Source organism: Larimichthys crocea, chromosome III (assembly GCF_000972845.2).
Source record: "Larimichthys crocea isolate SSNF chromosome III, L_crocea_2.0, whole genome shotgun sequence".
Lineage (NCBI taxonomy): Eukaryota > Metazoa > Chordata > Actinopteri > Sciaenidae > Larimichthys > Larimichthys crocea.
This window is the reverse complement of record NC_040013.1, coordinates 38208928-38225778: the sequence shown is the minus strand read 5'-3', so window position 1 is coordinate 38225778 and position 16851 is coordinate 38208928. Positions and strand designations below refer to the sequence as shown.

Here is a 16851-nt window from a genome sequence, read left to right as displayed (position 1 = left end):
GAAAGGGCCTGACACATTATGAAAATACTTGGGATTCTGTTTTTTTATAGGGAGGAGGCATTGTCTTTTTTATTATTATTAAATAAATAGTTGCAGGTGATATTGGGACGTGAATTAAAACTGAATACACTTTGATTGGCTTTGGTAATTATTAGTTTACCCCATTCACAGCACGCGATAAGAAGAACACGCTTGTGACTCTCCGCTGTCTCTAAGCAACGCTCTCGGCGTCCTTGCCCTTTTGCAAAGGCTTCTGGGAATCCGAGGCCCGAAGGTTGAACGACCGCCCTTTTTTGGAGCAACGAGAGTAGAACAGCGGTACATGCGTCGAAGGAAACATTATCGCAAAACAACTTTTTGAAGCAGCGTAACCAAACCTGAGGTATGTATAGCGACGTTTTTCGACGTGTACATCGACCCGCGGCGGTTATATTCACCAAATCTGCCCGGGAAAAGTGTATTTTAATGCGCGGTTTGATGACGTAATGTTGATTGTCAAACACGAAATGGCGAGCGTGCTAAGAGGCCCGTTACCCGCGGCTCTCTGCGGCTACAGCGTGCTAATCTCCGTCATGTTCCTGTATCAGAAAGATTATATGGGTATGCCTAGCCCTGGTAGGTTTCTGTTTATTTCTCGAGTGTTTTAAAATGACGTATTCTGGTTTTCTGTGGCGGCACGGTGCGTGTGTTTGCTAGTGAAGCTAACATCTAGCGTTAGCGTCACTCGTCAAAGCTGTTGACGAGTGAACATGTGTCGGCTCACTGGCTGGAGTATGAGCGTCGCACGGCAGGAAGATCATGCAGGGTGTGTTTTTACACTTTATCGCTCAGCGTAATGTTTAACCAGGTTTGGTTATGCTATGGCTCCCATGGGCCATCGTGTTGACTTCCTCATTCTGTGTTATATTGTTGCGCCTTGTAAAGCTTTGAGCACTTTTTGTTACCCAGACAAGTGATATACTGTACATGTTGACTTAGACATTGTTTTCAGATTAGATTAGATATACTTTATTCATCCCACCACGGGGAAATTTACTTGTTACAGCAGCAGAGGAAAGTGTAGCATACACTACAGAATTAGAAAAAAAAGTAGAAAAGGCAAAAAAAACACGCACAAAAAAAACCACAATAAACAGGCAGAAATTAAACAGACAGAAATATCTATAACCTACACAATAAACACGAAAAACAATCAACCTTCAAAACAGACAAGTACTGAGGATAAAAGTGGCATGATCAAGTGTGAAGATGCCAAGTTTACAAACATAAATCACAAGTCAGGTCGCATTAGTCACAAACTATTAAATACATACATACATAAATACTTTATCGATTCGGAAGAAAATTCAAGCATACGGTAGCAGCATGCAAATATACTTTGAATTTACATTAGAATGACCTAAAACACCTGAGATAGATCTGAATTCAAATATGTACAGAGAAGTTAAACACTTGCAGAGAAATGAAACATTTACATAGGATTTAAATATGTACAGAGGAATTAAAACTGTGTACGTGTATTAAACATATGCATAGAAGATAAATATGTAACTGTGTTAAGAAGGTATATACAAATAGAAAACTATATTAAAAATATAAAGTGACTGTAGAAATAAAAATGTTTGATAGAAATATGAGAAAGAACTACGCATAAAGGATGAGGAGAAAGGAGGGAGAACATCATTGTAGCTTTGTTTATCACCACTAAATAAAAACAGGTGTGAACCTTTGCTGTTTATAGTACTGACTCTTCACAAAGCTCTTTCTTGTGTCTAATAATGCGTCAAAGCAATGGAAGTTCATTTGTAATTATACTATACTATAAATATACTTGTAATTGTATGGCCCATCTTTCTTTCTCCCTGCAGAGAAGGACACGGTCAATTATGGCGGCTGAGGTGGAGGTCAGGGTGGACGGAAGCAATGAGTACCCAGCTCATTACAAAGTCATGATGGACAAGCTTAATGAACAACGACAGCTGGACCAGTTCACGGACATTACCTTGATTGTGGATGGTGAGTTGGAACACATTATAGAATTATCTATGTGACGTCTTAAAGGAATCAATTTCAAATCAAATCAATTTTATTTGTATAGCCCAAAGTCACAAAATACATTTGCCTCAGAGGGCTTTACAATCTGTACAGGGAGTGACACCCTCTGTCCTTAGACCCTCGGTTCGAGTGAGGAAAAACTTGCCCACAAAAACCCTTTTAACAGGGAAAAAATGTGGAAGAAACCTCAGGAAGAGTCACAGAGGAGGGATCCCTCTCCCAGGACGGAGAATGTGTATGCTTCTTATTTCCTTGTCACTTGTCTCTTGCAGGACACCAGTTCAGAGCCCATAAAGCAGTGTTGGCAGCATGCAGTCAGTTTTTCCATAAGTTCTTCCAGGATTTTACCCAGGAGCCACTGGTGGAGATAGAAGGTATTCTGTGTTTCAATTAAATAAAAAGTCAGGCAGCTCTTCAGTTGTTGGAAACGCAAGGACACTGTCTTGTTTGCAAGCGGAAACAATGTATTTTAAAGTTATTACTCAAACTGTCTGTCAATATCCATTAGAGACGTAGTCCCTGGATCATTCTTGTAATTACTGTAATGACTGTAGTTGTGTGCACATAGAGTGTTACAAAGCCATTAACGATTCTAACTGATCTTTTACTTATCTGAGTAAAATGTCACCGTAACTGATTAGAATAGTGGCACAATAGTAGCTTTTCATATATTTGTAAACGTAAAGTCAATTTTTAATTAATTGTAATTGCAATGCCACATACTAAATGTGTTTGTGTTCCAGAAATGTGTATCTACAGGTATATTTTCCTGTGTTTGTTAGTATGTTAAGAACAGTTTTTGCTCACCACTGCTTCTCTGTCATACTCTTGACAGGGGTGAGTAACACGGCCTTTAGCCAGCTGATGGAGTTCACTTACACAGCAACACTAGCTGTATCTGGAGAAGAGGAAGCCTATGATGTCTGGAAGGCTGCTGAATACCTCCAGATGCAGGAAGCCATCAAAGCGCTCAGCAATAAGTGAGACTCGCACACAACTGAACTGTCACCTGTCACTCCTTGTGCCACTTTGATATAATTTATGAATGTTGTGGGGAAGTGGTTTTTTGTTTTTAGCTAGAAGGGAATCTCTCTTATGACATTGTTACCTGTCAACAAGAGCTTATCTTCTCTCGTAGAATAAACGAGAATCCTTCTGTGACAGCAAAGAGCAAAAGTAAAAAGAGGAAGATTGCTGAGACGTCTAATGTGATTACAGAAACCCTGCCTTCAGTGGAAGAGGAACAGGTCAGCATGTTCATGATAGATTCATGATTCACACTCTGACTGGAATTTCAGTGATGTGCAAAACCGACTCTTACTTTGTTTGGCATTTAAATGTCAGGACTGAATGTTTTAATATTCTGCAGGTCGAGATTGAGGTAATAGGAGAAGGGGCCATTGAGGTGGAAGAGACTGGACTGGAGGAGGTGGTCGATGCAGCAAAGAATGCCCAGGCATCGGATAACTCTGCTCTGGCTCTTCTTGCTGACATAACCAGCAAGTATCAGCAAGGGGAATCTACACTACAGGTCATTAAGAAGGACGGAGTAGAAGAGGTATTTGTTTGTACAAGCCGTAATGTTTGAAGTTTCAGGTTCTTTTGGTTTTATTATTATTATTATTATTATTATTAGTAGTAGTAGTAGTAGTAGTAGTAGTAAACAATGGAGAAGCCGTAAGCTTTCTCAACAATGCCTGTTTGTGCTCGGCAGGAGGTGGTGTATCAGGAGGAAACGGTGACTGCCTCCAAGGTGCTGGAGAACATTGAGGTCGTAGAGGTCCAGATATCCCAAGTAGACAACTTGTTTCGCTGCACCAAGTGCGATCGTAGCTTCAAACTGTATTACCACCTCAAGCAGCACTTAAAAACACACCTGGGCTCGCTGGAAAAACCCCACGTGTGCAGCCACTGCGGTAAAGCCTACACGCGGGAGGGGGCCTTGAAGCAGCACATCAGCACGTTTCATTTCGATGCAGAAGAGCTGTCTCGAAACCAGAAGCCCCAGAAGAAAGTGCATGTTTGTGAATACTGTAAAAAACACTTTGACCACTTCGGACACTTTAAGGAGCACTTGCGAAAGCACACTGGTGAGAATGAAAAATAAACCATGTTATGTTCTATTTCTTAATATGCGGATTGTTCAGCTTTGTATAATTCTATATATGCATTGCTGACTTGTTCCACATCTTGCATTGAAATACGTGCTTGGCTTTGTATGTCTGTCTGTAGGTGAAAAACCTTATGAGTGTCCAGATTGTCATGAGCGATTTGCAAGGAACAGCACACTGAAGTGCCATATGGCAGCCTGTCAGAATGGGGCCGGAGCCAAGAAAGGACGCAAGAAACTCTATGAATGCCAGGTACAGCTTGTTCAGAATAAAGTCCAATAGTTTCTCCCCTATCAGTGTCTACAGTAGAAAAAAGATTCCAGTATGTTTTTTTTTTTTTTTTACATTTAGTAAATGTGCTTAATGGGGAGACACAATGCCTGGACATCTAATTTATCTCCCTTATATTCCTCTCCTCCGTCAGGTCTGCAGCAGTGTATTCAACAGCTGGGACCAGTTCAAAGACCACCTTGTCAGCCACACAGGAGACAAGCCCAACCACTGCACCATGTGTGACATGTGGTTCACCTACCCAAAAGACCTAAAGGCCCACCTCAAAGACGTCCATTCCACTGAGGACAACAAATCAACCGAGGAAGTAGTCATCACCGACCCTGCCACCGCCCTCGCCATCGCAACGCAGAGCATAGAAGGAGCCGAAACTGTCCTGCTGGATGATGGAGTCCAGGTGGAGCATGTCACAGTGGAGCCCGTGGACGTGATGGAGATGGAGGAGACGGCAACAGTTGTAGTTGATGACGGAGGGCTGGCAGAGATGTGCGAGGAGGACATGGAGAGATTAAAGCAGGCCGGGGTGCAGATCCAGGTGGTGCACGTGACCACGACTGAAGTAGATGGGCAGCAGGTGGTGAACTCTCAGGTGGAAGTAGAGGTGGAGGGTGAAATGATGAACGTTGAGGAAGCAGAACAAGCAGTGGCTGTATGAGAATGTGTCTGAAATGACTTGCAGGATGCTCTTTCAGTCCTGAATGGCTGCATTATCGTGTAGATGATATTTGTTCATAAAGAACACTGCATGTGGGATAAAGCATGTCACCGCAACAGTCCTGCTCTGTGCCATTGCGTTGAATGATTCAGTTCCCCCTGCACTCACTCTTTGAACTCTGAGTTATGGAGATGTATCATTTCCTGCTAATGATCCTGTATTTATTTAAGCTGTTTACCATGATTATCTGTTCTGGTGACTCTTTATTGCTTCAACAATCACTTCTTGTGTCTTTCCGTTTTCCTGTGTGTCCCTATTTCATTTCAACTTCATATTATGTTTAAGTTTTGGGTCACTTGCCAAGACAATTTAACAATGGATGAAATGTTCTTGTTGCAGCTCATTGAACAGTTGGTGTATGGTGCTGATGTCATCAGTGTTCATGCTACAGTTGTTCAATCTAATTTTCATATTGACTTTTGGTGTTTTTATAGGAAAACTCATGGAATAAAATAAGTTTCCAGAGTGGGCTTAAAAGTCTTGCATCAATTTGATGAGAACTTAATCAATATATTTCGAAATGCAGCCAAGTTTATTATATCTTCACATTTATTTGTTTATCCTTCCTTTTGTAATCAATATTATTTTATATTTGCAATGGATTAAATTTACTGTATTGTTAAAGAAGAAGTCACTAAAAGTGATGAACGCATAGAATTATCACCCTGCCGCTGCCTTTTTACTCGACAATTATTTTTTTATGGTGTCTTTTCTGTTCACGGTTTTGATTTTTACGGCTGTAACTTTACTACTTTTATTTAGTCCCACTGCTTTCATCAGCATTGTTTGCAGATGCAGAAGGCAGCTGTCCTCAGCAAAAAAAAAAAAGCTCTGATAAACCCACTGTACCCAACACCAAACAACACACATTCAGCTGTGTGCAGCAAAAAGAGACAGACATTTCACTGAGGAGCTGAAAGAAAGTAAACATTGTACTTTAATTCATTAGGTGGCCATTAAATATGACTCAGAATAATTGCTAAAATTGCTCTGTCACTGATGAAAGTCTAAATAGAGAGCTCTCTTTTCACTTCATGAAGTGATTCATCATGTCAATATTACTTATTTACACTGCCCCCAAGTGGCTAAAGAAGTCATTAAAAAATCTTAAATGAAAACGTAATTGCAGAATATTAAACCATTACATCCTAAACTTATTGCAACATCTGCCTGTGCCAAAGACAACAGGCTGTAATACAGTAAATAATTACACTAAAGCAGCCAAACTACAACTCTCTAACGTTTGAGAGTACGTATCCAACTCAACAGGCCTATCTACAGTATATACAGTATGCAGCACGTGTAAGTTATCTCATATAATTGGCAAGATGAGGTTTTGATGCGGGGAACCCGATCAGCATCAGACCCCTGTTTGGATCCTGTTAAGGCCTCCTGCTGGTCCCCCTGACCCCACCTTGAACCTCTGCAGTGCTAATAGTCTTTGCCGGTGACCATGGTGCGTGACATACACAGGTCAAGTTACCTGGTGAGTCCCGCCGTCTCGCACTCTGGACAGCTCCAGTGGTACTGAATTAAAAGTCATGCTGTAAATTCTTGCTTCTCATTGGACAAGAGACGGACGGTGCACTCCTCCGGCCGCCGCAGATTGGTCGCTTCACCTGCCAAGTCGAGCGGATTTCCTACACAACAGACTGAACCGGGTGCTGCAGAACCAGTGAGCTCAATGTCACCGGAGAAGATGATTTTACAGCGGGGTCGGTGAAAGCTGCTCTCCGCGGGCTACGAAGACATTCAACAAAGTAAGATTCACAAACGTATCATGGCTGGTGTCTCTGTGCTGATGGTGTTAGAATGAGAAATGCGGTGGCTCACAGGGAATGGCCTGCAGCGAGGAGATGTTTAATTGTTGTCATTGAACACCGGCAAACAAGTCACTTATTTAATGCAAGGTTTATTTTTATTTATTTTTTCTACTCCAAAGCAGGTTTGCGTTTTTGAAAGTTTCTGCAAAAATAAATGTTTCAATTTGAACAGTCACAAGACATCAGGGGGGGGGCGACTCAGCAGCACCTTGAGAAATAGTCTCTGAGGAGGTGGGAGCTAGATGTCGTGGTGTGGTATGTTATATTATATTTTCATCATATTTTCCAATGATGATAGGCGTTCAGTTCAACGCATCACCTCTGAAAGGGGGTCACTGTGCATCAGCTTGGCCAATGCACGCACATGACGCACGCACATCTATTTAAGATGCCAACTTTGCGGGATCTGACCCACCTATTAACCTTATTCACTGCCTTAAAGCACGCAGTGTAAACAGAGGAGTTTATCTGTAGCACTTGTTGCACTGTGGTGGAGGTTCATCTGTCTTTATGCAGTATCCATCATGACTGTTTATGTAAGTATAGTTTGATTACTGTCATCCTGCTCTGAAGGCTTGGTAGCAATGGATTGGGTTATTTTTTTTTATTTTTTTACTAGTAACACAGACTCAGCAAACACTGAGATAGAATACAAATGTGTTTGTCAGAGAAAAGCAATCCTTTATCAAAGTATTCGAAAAGCTATGACCTGTGATTATGAGGAAAGCAAAGGCCTAAAACTAGAACTGATAATTGTGATTATACACACTGACTGGTGGATTTGGATTGTGTACCTTCTGTGTTTGCTGATAGCAAAAAGAGAGCAGAGATTTGAATGACTCAGCAGCCGGATTTGGATACCCTACATTATACGTCTTATCAAACTGAGTCATCAGAATGCCCAATATATTGTCTTTAACTACACGATGTGTACATTCCTAGGTAATCAAAAGAAAATCTGTGTGATATAGTTCCTAGGTAATCTTTTCAAACCAGGTCATTCTTCTCAGTGTAAACCTGGATGAGAAGCTGAATACATGTCCATATTTTTAAAGCAAAAATAACCCCCTTGTGGAGATCCGCCTGAATGAAATGTGTTCTTGATTTTTATTCTTTTGATGGTCAATTAGTCAGAGCACATGAAACATTGTGCTTCGTGTGTTCTTTCTTTGATGCAAACCTCTCTTTGAAGTGCAGACGCTGAATAACGTGTAACCTCAGATGGCTCTTTAAAGCAGGAAGAGATAATTGAGCCAATAGATTTTTCATTCGATTCAGGATGTGCAGTGTCCCCTGCATTATGTTAGTGTGCTCCCTGCACACAGTGTCATGGTAACTTTGTTAAGGCCTCAGAGACTCTCGCTCTCTCTACAAGATGTACTGGGACCTCTGGAGTAAGATGTGTTGTGTATTGTTGCGATCAGATAGATAGATAGATAGATAGATAGATAGATAGATAGATAGATATTCTCCTCCTCGTTTATCATGTCCAAATGTTTTCCAAGTCTTTAGTTCTGATGCATCCATAGAGGCCTGTGCAGCTGCTCTCTGTGTGTCAGGGGAAAGGGATTTAGAGGTCAGTCTGTTGTTGTTTTTTTGTTTTTTTTTTGGAAATGTGAAATATTTGCCCCATAGATTCCAGAGAGGCCTGTCTCTCTGTTCCTAGGGCCCGATAGTCATCATTGTCGCAGCTCTTTCACTGTTGAGCACTTTATTCTCGTCAGCCGTGCGTCTCAATTAACACACCGGGAAGCTTTGTGTGGCGAGAGCTCACCGTCTGTGTGTGCGCACACCCGTGTCTATGTATTCACACAAGCGTGCTTGTGCATGTGTCTGCCTGAGAAAAAGGGTGCGCGCGTGTTGTCTTTGTGGCTGAATGCATAACGGCAGTGAAAAAGAGAGAATGGGATGCAAGCACACAGGCAGAATGGAGGAATGGACGTAAAAAAAAAAAAAGTGAATGTGAGGCAGAGTAAGGACCATTTTAAGGACAAAACGGAGAGGAGGAACTCTTTTACAGATAAACATTTCATGTGAGAGGCAGCTCCTCTGTTCTCTTGTAGCTCGTCTCACTACAGGCACAGACAGGCGTTTAGTGTCTAAAGAGTGTCTAATTCTTGATCCACAGCTGCTGTGGATGGGCCCTCGTATTTTCCGTTGTTGGAGTGTGTGAAGAGGCTGCTGATGCTAGCAGTGTGATCAGCAACAGAGTGCACCAGGCCTTCTCTTTCAGGATCCTCAGACAAATGATTGACTGTCTGGTGAGTAAGGACTCGCACTTGGCAAAGCTGATAGTGTTTGCTGATGAAGGCCTGGTTGTTTGCAGACTCATAAACCTGTTTGTGGTAAGCAGTGTACTGCATTTATTGGGTTTTTGAATGGTACATCTGGTACATCAAGTTGGGCCGACTGGTTACAACCATCCATCCATTCAGATTCTGGCGCTTATCTGGAGGCCAGTTCGCAGAGGCAGCAGGCTTAGCAAGGTAGTCCAGACTTACTTGTCCCCAGCAACCATTTTTAGCTCCTCCTGGGGGATCCTGAGCCATTCCCAAGCCAGCTGAGACATATACAATCTCAAGCGTGGGGATCTCCTACCAGTTACCGGAAAAGGTATCCTGACTAGATGCCTGAGTCACTCAAATGGTTGCTTTATAATAAGAAGGAACAGCTTCTATTTTTAAGGGTGAACCCAGCCACCCGGCGAAAGAAAACTAGTTTTCCTTTTTTTAAACCACACAATTCTACAAAAATTGCTTGTCAGTAGAGACTTGCTTTTACTCTTGAAACACTTTGTAACTTTAAAACTGATTTAAGATTGCTTTCTTGGTCTGACCAGTAGTTCGTTCGTTTTCTTCCGCTTATCCATGGCAGCCAAAAAGATATTTTAAAATTATTTTTAAAAAGATAATTTTATCAGGCAGTAACCAGAGAATCTATGGTGACTTTAGGTGCTTTATTGGTCAATTTACTGGCCAGCAAGAAATTGCATATTTGTAAGGTTTCCACTTCATCCACTGGTGCTCTGTTTGTGCTCCGTCTTTGTGTTTGTATATAAATCCATCAGTCTGCTCGCACACATAATTGACATGGGTACTCAGAGGCTCAATGCAGCACCGTATAACTGTAAACATATGTGACTGTGTGCTCTCGGTCTTGCCACTCGGTGTCAGTTAATGCATAATCCTCAGCATAAAAAAAAAGACAAACAAACATGCGCGGTCAGTGTCCATCGCCAAGCAACCAGGTAGATCTGTTTTCGAGTGGAAGGAAAGCACAAAGCAATCTGGGTAACTACTCATCTTATAGATCCACAGTGGGAATACTCTCCACTCAAATTATCCGTATGTATTAATATGATAGTTGTCTCCTATTTGTGAAAGTGATTTTTATGAAAAAAGAATAATTGTAGAATATGAAACAACAAAATTGTGTCAGACTGCTGTTTTCCAAAATATGTTAATCAATAATTATTTTAATAAATGATATTTTATCATTTATTTTATTTAAGTATCTACTATTAAAAAATACAATGTTGATGGTGATTTTGTTCCAAAACTGTCATTGCTCTCCTCATATCATTGATGTGTTTATCTCAGGCATGGTTGTCCTCTAGTCTTTTATTTGCATACATAAAAGGCTGGTATTCAGGGATTGTTGCTTTGTGCTGTAAAGTGGAGGCCTCTCCTCTCTTAGTAAGTCCTTTTAGGCCTGCCTGAGATCAATGCTTAGATATTCATGGACGCGATGGCAGGAAGGTGTTTGAAGGCTGGGAGACTGCAGGCCTCACAAAAGAGAATCGCTTTGATTTTGCAAGGCTTTAACATAAATTCATTCATCTTAATATAGAGACGGATAAGAGAACACCTTCCAAAGCACCGTGTTACACTCAGTTAACCATTTGTACTCTTGTTTTACTTGCAAACCATGTTTTGTCACGTTGATAACGTCTTTTTTTGAACACCCTAACTCTGCACAGTACACTGCACATGTGTACTCCACTGGACACCCTGTTACAGTATATTGTTTAATTGCTTTTTATAGCACTTAACTGCATAGTTTTGTGTAATATGGAAGGAAATTCTTTCTCACTGCAACTTTAACCGATATCCATATTGCGTTGTCATGGCTATGCCTCCAACTATCAATTAGTATTGACACAGCTGTCGCCATTGAAATTAATCACCTCTGTGAAAAAACTCAGCACTGTCGTTTATCTAAAGAAATTAAACAAAGAGTAAACAGGAGTCATTAGAGTATGCGTTGGGGACTATTAACTGCAGATCAATACACATTTGGAGTGCAAGTGAGTTTACAGCACCAGGACTGGTTAATCAAAATTAACTACAGGGACCTATCCTGTTGGATATACAGTAATCGATGTGGCTTATTTCTGTGTTTTTGGACAGTAATGGGTGGAAAAAACCTCAATCGGGATGTAGTAATACAGACAAGTCTTGTTGTTTGGATCAGTTCATCCGTTGGATTTGACCTTTGCATGGGTTTAGTTGATTAAAAAAGAAAACTAAAGAGTGCTAATGCTTAGACAGCTCAATTGCCACTTGTATTTAAACTGTGAACGTGGCAACACTTGGCATATTCAAGTGTTCAGGGAGGATTGTTCGGGTGAAACATATTGTTTGGTTTTATGTCATTCACAAGACAATTCAGGTGTCAGGTTGAATGTTGAACAATTTACATAATCTGGTTGAAGGTATTACATGTGTGCTCTATTGTTCTGTTAAACACTACTATAAGAAGATTATAGAAAACCAGCCAATCCAGTTCAGGTCACTCCAGCTCAAATAACAGGGCTTACACTGTCAGACACAAAACCATCAAATCAATAGTTGGGCGCACTTAGGTCTAATTATAAATTACAATGTAATTTTAGGATAATTCATTAAAATAATAATATTGTGGCATTTAAAAGTATTTTGAGAAACAAAAATAATTTGTTTTTTTTATGCGGTGGATTGGAAGTTAACTTACATTTCTGCTAATTCAGGGTTCACCTTCACTTCACATTCTGTTCCGCTCATGGGACATTGTTAGAGCTTTGTTTTCGGAGCAACATGCAATTATCGCCTAATTACAAACTTATCCGCCAACACACACTGTACTATACACGTACACATACACACATAAGGGAGTGACAGTCGTCACTCAGGCTCAACATTAGAAATTAAATAGGTTAGTCAGGTTCCATAGTATCTTCTTGGTGGAAGAAAGTGCTGGGGAACTCTAATTTGTTTGTTTTGGCTCTCATGGCAACCTCAACCTGCATCGCCCCTGGCACAGGACTCGAGCACTAAATTAAGTAAGGATCACAATACGCATTAACAGACACTCAAGCAGATACTGCACAGGCACACTTGTGTTGACATGTGCGCACAAAGACTTTCCCATGGAGGGTGGAAACACATGTATTCCGTGATTTTGCAATGATGCTTGAGCCATAAAACAAATGATTTAAAACACAATAAATTAAATTAAAGGGAAGGCTACCACAAGCATCAAAACATAAATGACATTTCTTTTTGTGTCTCTTTTGTGCTTCATTCCAGGTTGCCTCACTAAACGCCCCATGGCTGTATCCTGACACTATCATCTGTTCAACCTCTTTTCCTCCAACCCCCCCATCCAGCTCCTCTTCCCCTCCTCCTCAACCTGTGGCCTATTTATACCCTGGAGACTCAAAAGAGCCTATTAAAGCTCTGCAGACCTCTTCAGCATAAGACAACAGTGAGCATGAATCCGATAACACATGGTCGATCTGATCTCTAGCCTCGTCACCTTTTCTTCAGCAGCTACAAATAAGAAAAACTAAGGCTTCGACCAGTGGAAATTTTTGAGATGCAACAATAGTACAACTGGATAAATTTTTAGAAGACAAATTGTCCCTGATATTTCACTGTGGTGAGGGGATTTGGAAAAATTTGGATGGGTCCATGGACTGGAGGTTCTGCCCTATTACACTAAAATTACGGAAAACATTCATTCATAACATCCGTTTGTTGACTCAGTTGTCTAAACAGCTATGTAATTTGGACAAAGACAATGGAAGAATTTAGCTTCCAAATGGATCACATATCTGAAGGTAAGTGAAGGTTTTGTCCCATATGAATTTGTTCTATCTGCTTTACATATTGCTCTGTGTGCATGTTGTAAAAACAGACTAATTCTTTATCTTATAACAGTCTCACAATGAAGATATCATTAATTTGATATCAAGAACCACTATACAGTTTTTTTTCTTTTTCTGCATCCAGCCCTCCACCACTCTCAGCCATGAGCTAAGCCCACGCCAACCTGGGCGTCCCTTGCAGGATGACTGCTGTCTGCCCCTCTGAGAGCAGCCCAGAGGGGGCTGAAGCTGGGGCCGCGACAGCTGACTCCAAGGGGTCGGGGGCAGCAGGCACCGCTGGGAGCATCTCAGTTTCTGGGGCAGAGACTGGTGAGTCCAATGGAGACTCTGTCGGAGGTTCAATTGGAGGCACAGCTGTGGTTACTAGTGGCCAAAGGTACGCCCGCTGGAGCCGTCAGGACAGCTCAGACATCAACACAGACGATGAGGGAGCCACGATCCGCCGCCTCACTCCACTGGAAAGGTTGAACCTTGATATGTGCCAGGACGAAAGGTAGAGATCAGGAAATTAAGCAATAATCACCCTTTTTTTCAGTATTTGTTGTGTTTCTATGTACTATATGGCTTACAAGGAGGTGAAAATCTTACTATGATTGCTCCGCTGTAAAGGATATTTAGTGTTGTAATCTGATCCCAGGGTGGTCCGAGAGCTAACAGTGGGCAGAAGAATCGGCTTCTACAAAATCCGAGGAGAAATCGGCTGTGGGAATTTCTCCCATGTCAAGCTCGGAATTCATGCCCTCACTAAAGGTAAGAAACTACAAGACATTGAAACACAACGGTTGCAGTCAAAAAAAAAAAAACATCAGTTGAGGAGTGGTAATTATACCGACTACTTACTTACATAATACTAAAATATTAAATATTGACTGAATAGCCATCCCCGAAAGTCTTAACACATCCATCATTAAAGATAGAACTCTTAGGTAAGCTCTCATTTGCTCTCTGCTCTGGCTTTTTATTAAATTTAAGTGATAATTTGGCTGATGAGCTGTTTCCATCAATGGGCTACAACACTAACAAGTGTGTCCTTATGTAGCAATTCACTAACAAGGCGATGTGTGCCTGGCCAGGGGGCTGATTCAGCCACAAAGAGACAGACTGTCTGCTGCCCTTGAACAGATGGATTGATTAGAGATCTCCAGTTTCCTTAGCGACGGCTAAAATTACTGCATGCCTCATCAAAGGCTAAAGAGAGGGAGGAGAATGAATGTGTAGCTGTGTGTCTGTGTGTCTGTGCATGTGCTATGGTTTTAGGCGTGTATGCACTTTACTGTATGCCTGTCTGTGCCGTGTGTGTGTGTGTGTGCGTGTGTGTGTGTAAGTGGTATCATTTAGTCCTCCAAAAACAATATGAGCTGCGATGCATTTTGAATGCTGCTATTGAAAGCTATGTCACAGCTGAAAGGGAGTCTAATACCAGTCTGAATAATGCATACTGACGCACAATTAGATATCTCAACACCATTTTGCCACTTAAGAACTTTTCTGTATTCAGTTACCTGATGTCTATTTTACTTCGCTTTATAAATCATTTAACCCAAAAGATATCAACTGTTTAAATCTGATATATTTATATAGTATTATAGGTAGTTTGATCTCTACTGCCTATAACATTGTGCACACTTTGAAATGGACACTATATTTTCCGAGGTGGTAAGTTAAATTTGATTCCAGGACTGTGTCGCTAACTCAGCACCCTTTGTCCCTGTCAAATTAAATCTCCATCCTGTCTTGACCCTCCATGTGTGCATATGTGTTGAAGTCACTGCAGTGTGACAGAAAAGAAAAGAAATTCCTTCATTTACAAAAGAAAATTTCCTTCTACTATAGAGCTAAAATTGAGAATTGACCCCCCTGGGAGAACATAATCAAGAAAATTGGTTTGTGAGGACAGCTAATCCTCCATCAAATTATCTAAAGCAGAGCATCAGGCTTGATCACTTGCAGTTCTGTGTTTGCAAGGTGGGACTGGGCTCACATTTTCTATCCTCTATCCAAATAACATTTATGTAACACGTCTAATGCTTCAGTTATCAGTAGAGTTATTTTATATATTTTAAACTTCAATGTAGATTTTTTTTTAAAATAATCTTTTCAAAATTTAAAGTGTCTGTTGAAATGAAATGCCACTTTAATGCTTAGAAACTGATATGTACTCATCTGTATAAAGGTATCATTGATCACTGACCTTCATCTTCTTCCTTGGCATCACCAGACAAAGTGGCCATAAAGATCCTAGACAAAACCAAGCTGGATCAAAAGACGCAGAGGCTGCTGTCCAGAGAGATCTCCAGCATGGAGAAACTACACCATCCCAACATCATACGCCTCTATGAGGTCTGACTCATACATACTCTTAAATTGATTTTGTCATCTGATCCAAAGGGGCTTTCTTAGTGATCAGTATATTTTCTCCCTTAGGTTGTGGAGACGTTGTCACGGTTACATCTGGTGATGGAGTACGCAGGGGGAGGAGAGCTCTACACCAAGATTACTACAGAGGGGAAACTTTCAGACACTGAAAGCAAGATCATTTTCGCTCAGATCCTCTCTGCTGTTAAACACATGGTCAGTACATATAAGTTTATACTGAAGTGGTATGTAACATGTAACATAAGTGAAAACAAAATCTCAATTGAGTGTAATCTATATCAAATTTAATTACTTTTTAATAATAAATCCTGTGTGATGGATCAAATATTACCATGTCATATTAAACCATATCAAGTCCAGTTCTTGACAGTTTGGATCATCTTTAAGCTGTGAATTAACCTGAAAATAGGTGGCACTGCTCTCATAAACAATTTCTCCTTATTCTCCCACAGCATGAAAACAACATCATCCACCGGGACCTGAAGGCAGAAAATGTCTTCTACACCAGCAGCTCTTGTGTCAAAGTGGGGGACTTTGGCTTTAGCACGCTGAGCCGCCGCAGTGAGACACTCAACACTTTTTGTGGCTCTCCGCCTTATGCCGCGCCCGAGCTCTTTCGGGACGAGCATTATGTTGGCATCTTTGTAGACATCTGGGCCTTAGGGGTGATGCTGTTCTTCATGGTGACAGGCACCATGCCGTTTAGGGCAGACACTGTGGCCAAACTGAAGCGATGCATCCTGGAGGGGGCCTACATCCTGCCCTCATGGGTGCCAGAGGCATGCCAGAGGGTGATCAGGGGAATCCTCCAGCCCATACCAACTGACCGCTGTACAGTGGAGCAGATGATGGGATGTGAGTGGCTGCTCCCTGTGGACTTCCCACGTGCCATGGAGCCCTTTAAACTAGATCCATCCTACCTAGCAGAGAGTGAACAATCTGAATTCGGGGAGGAAGAGATGGAGGTAAAGGCAGCACTGGAGACACTAGGAATCACGTCAGAACACATCCTCAACAACCAGGGGAAAGACTGCAGGAGCTCCATCACAGGGGTCTATAGGATCCTGCTACACCGTGCTCACAAGAGACGGGCTATTGAGAGCATGCCCGCAGTCACAAAAGTAGTCGGACCAACTACAAAGAGTAAAAAGGAACGATTAAAAGTGTACCGTAGTCTAAGGCACACATCTAAACTCTGTGTGATTCTGTGACAAAATACTTTCCTTCACTCTGGAAATGACTATAGTCTGGGATGAGATTGCATGAATTTCATTAGAAATTTAAAAAAAAAAGTGCTTTTCAATCCAGCAGTTTAAATGGAAATCATGGTAT

General features: G+C 41.3%; 2 protein-coding genes across 3 annotated transcripts; both read left to right on the top strand.

The window, feature by feature from the left end:
* Nucleotides 1–211: 211 nt before the first annotated feature.
* znf131 (zinc finger protein 131) lies at nt 212–5512 on the top strand. Of its 2 annotated transcripts, none has more exons than XM_010733524.3 (9): nt 212–382; nt 1869–2016; nt 2328–2429; nt 2891–3035; nt 3194–3302; nt 3425–3613; nt 3770–4145; nt 4288–4418; nt 4591–5512. In XM_010733524.3, the coding sequence occupies exons 2-9, from the start codon at nt 1887–1889 to the stop codon at nt 5110–5112; spliced, it is 1704 nt and encodes a 567-aa protein (XP_010731826.1). In that variant the 5' UTR covers nt 212–382; nt 1869–1886; the 3' UTR covers nt 5113–5512. The 2 variants fall into 2 exon arrangements, with proteins under 2 accessions (XP_010731826.1, XP_010731827.1); XM_010733525.3 differs by lacking the exon at nt 212–382 and adding an exon at nt 485–615.
* A 1244-nt stretch (nt 5513–6756) lies between these two features.
* On the top strand, nt 6757–16848 carry nim1ka (NIM1 serine/threonine protein kinase a). Its single transcript, XM_019265988.2, has 7 exons — nt 6757–6932; nt 12563–13095; nt 13268–13636; nt 13781–13893; nt 15362–15483; nt 15568–15714; nt 15972–16848. The coding sequence occupies exons 3-7, from the start codon at nt 13326–13328 to the stop codon at nt 16728–16730; spliced, it is 1452 nt and encodes a 483-aa protein (XP_019121533.1). The 5' UTR covers nt 6757–6932; nt 12563–13095; nt 13268–13325; the 3' UTR covers nt 16731–16848.
* The last annotated feature ends 3 nt before the right edge of the window (nt 16849–16851 follow it).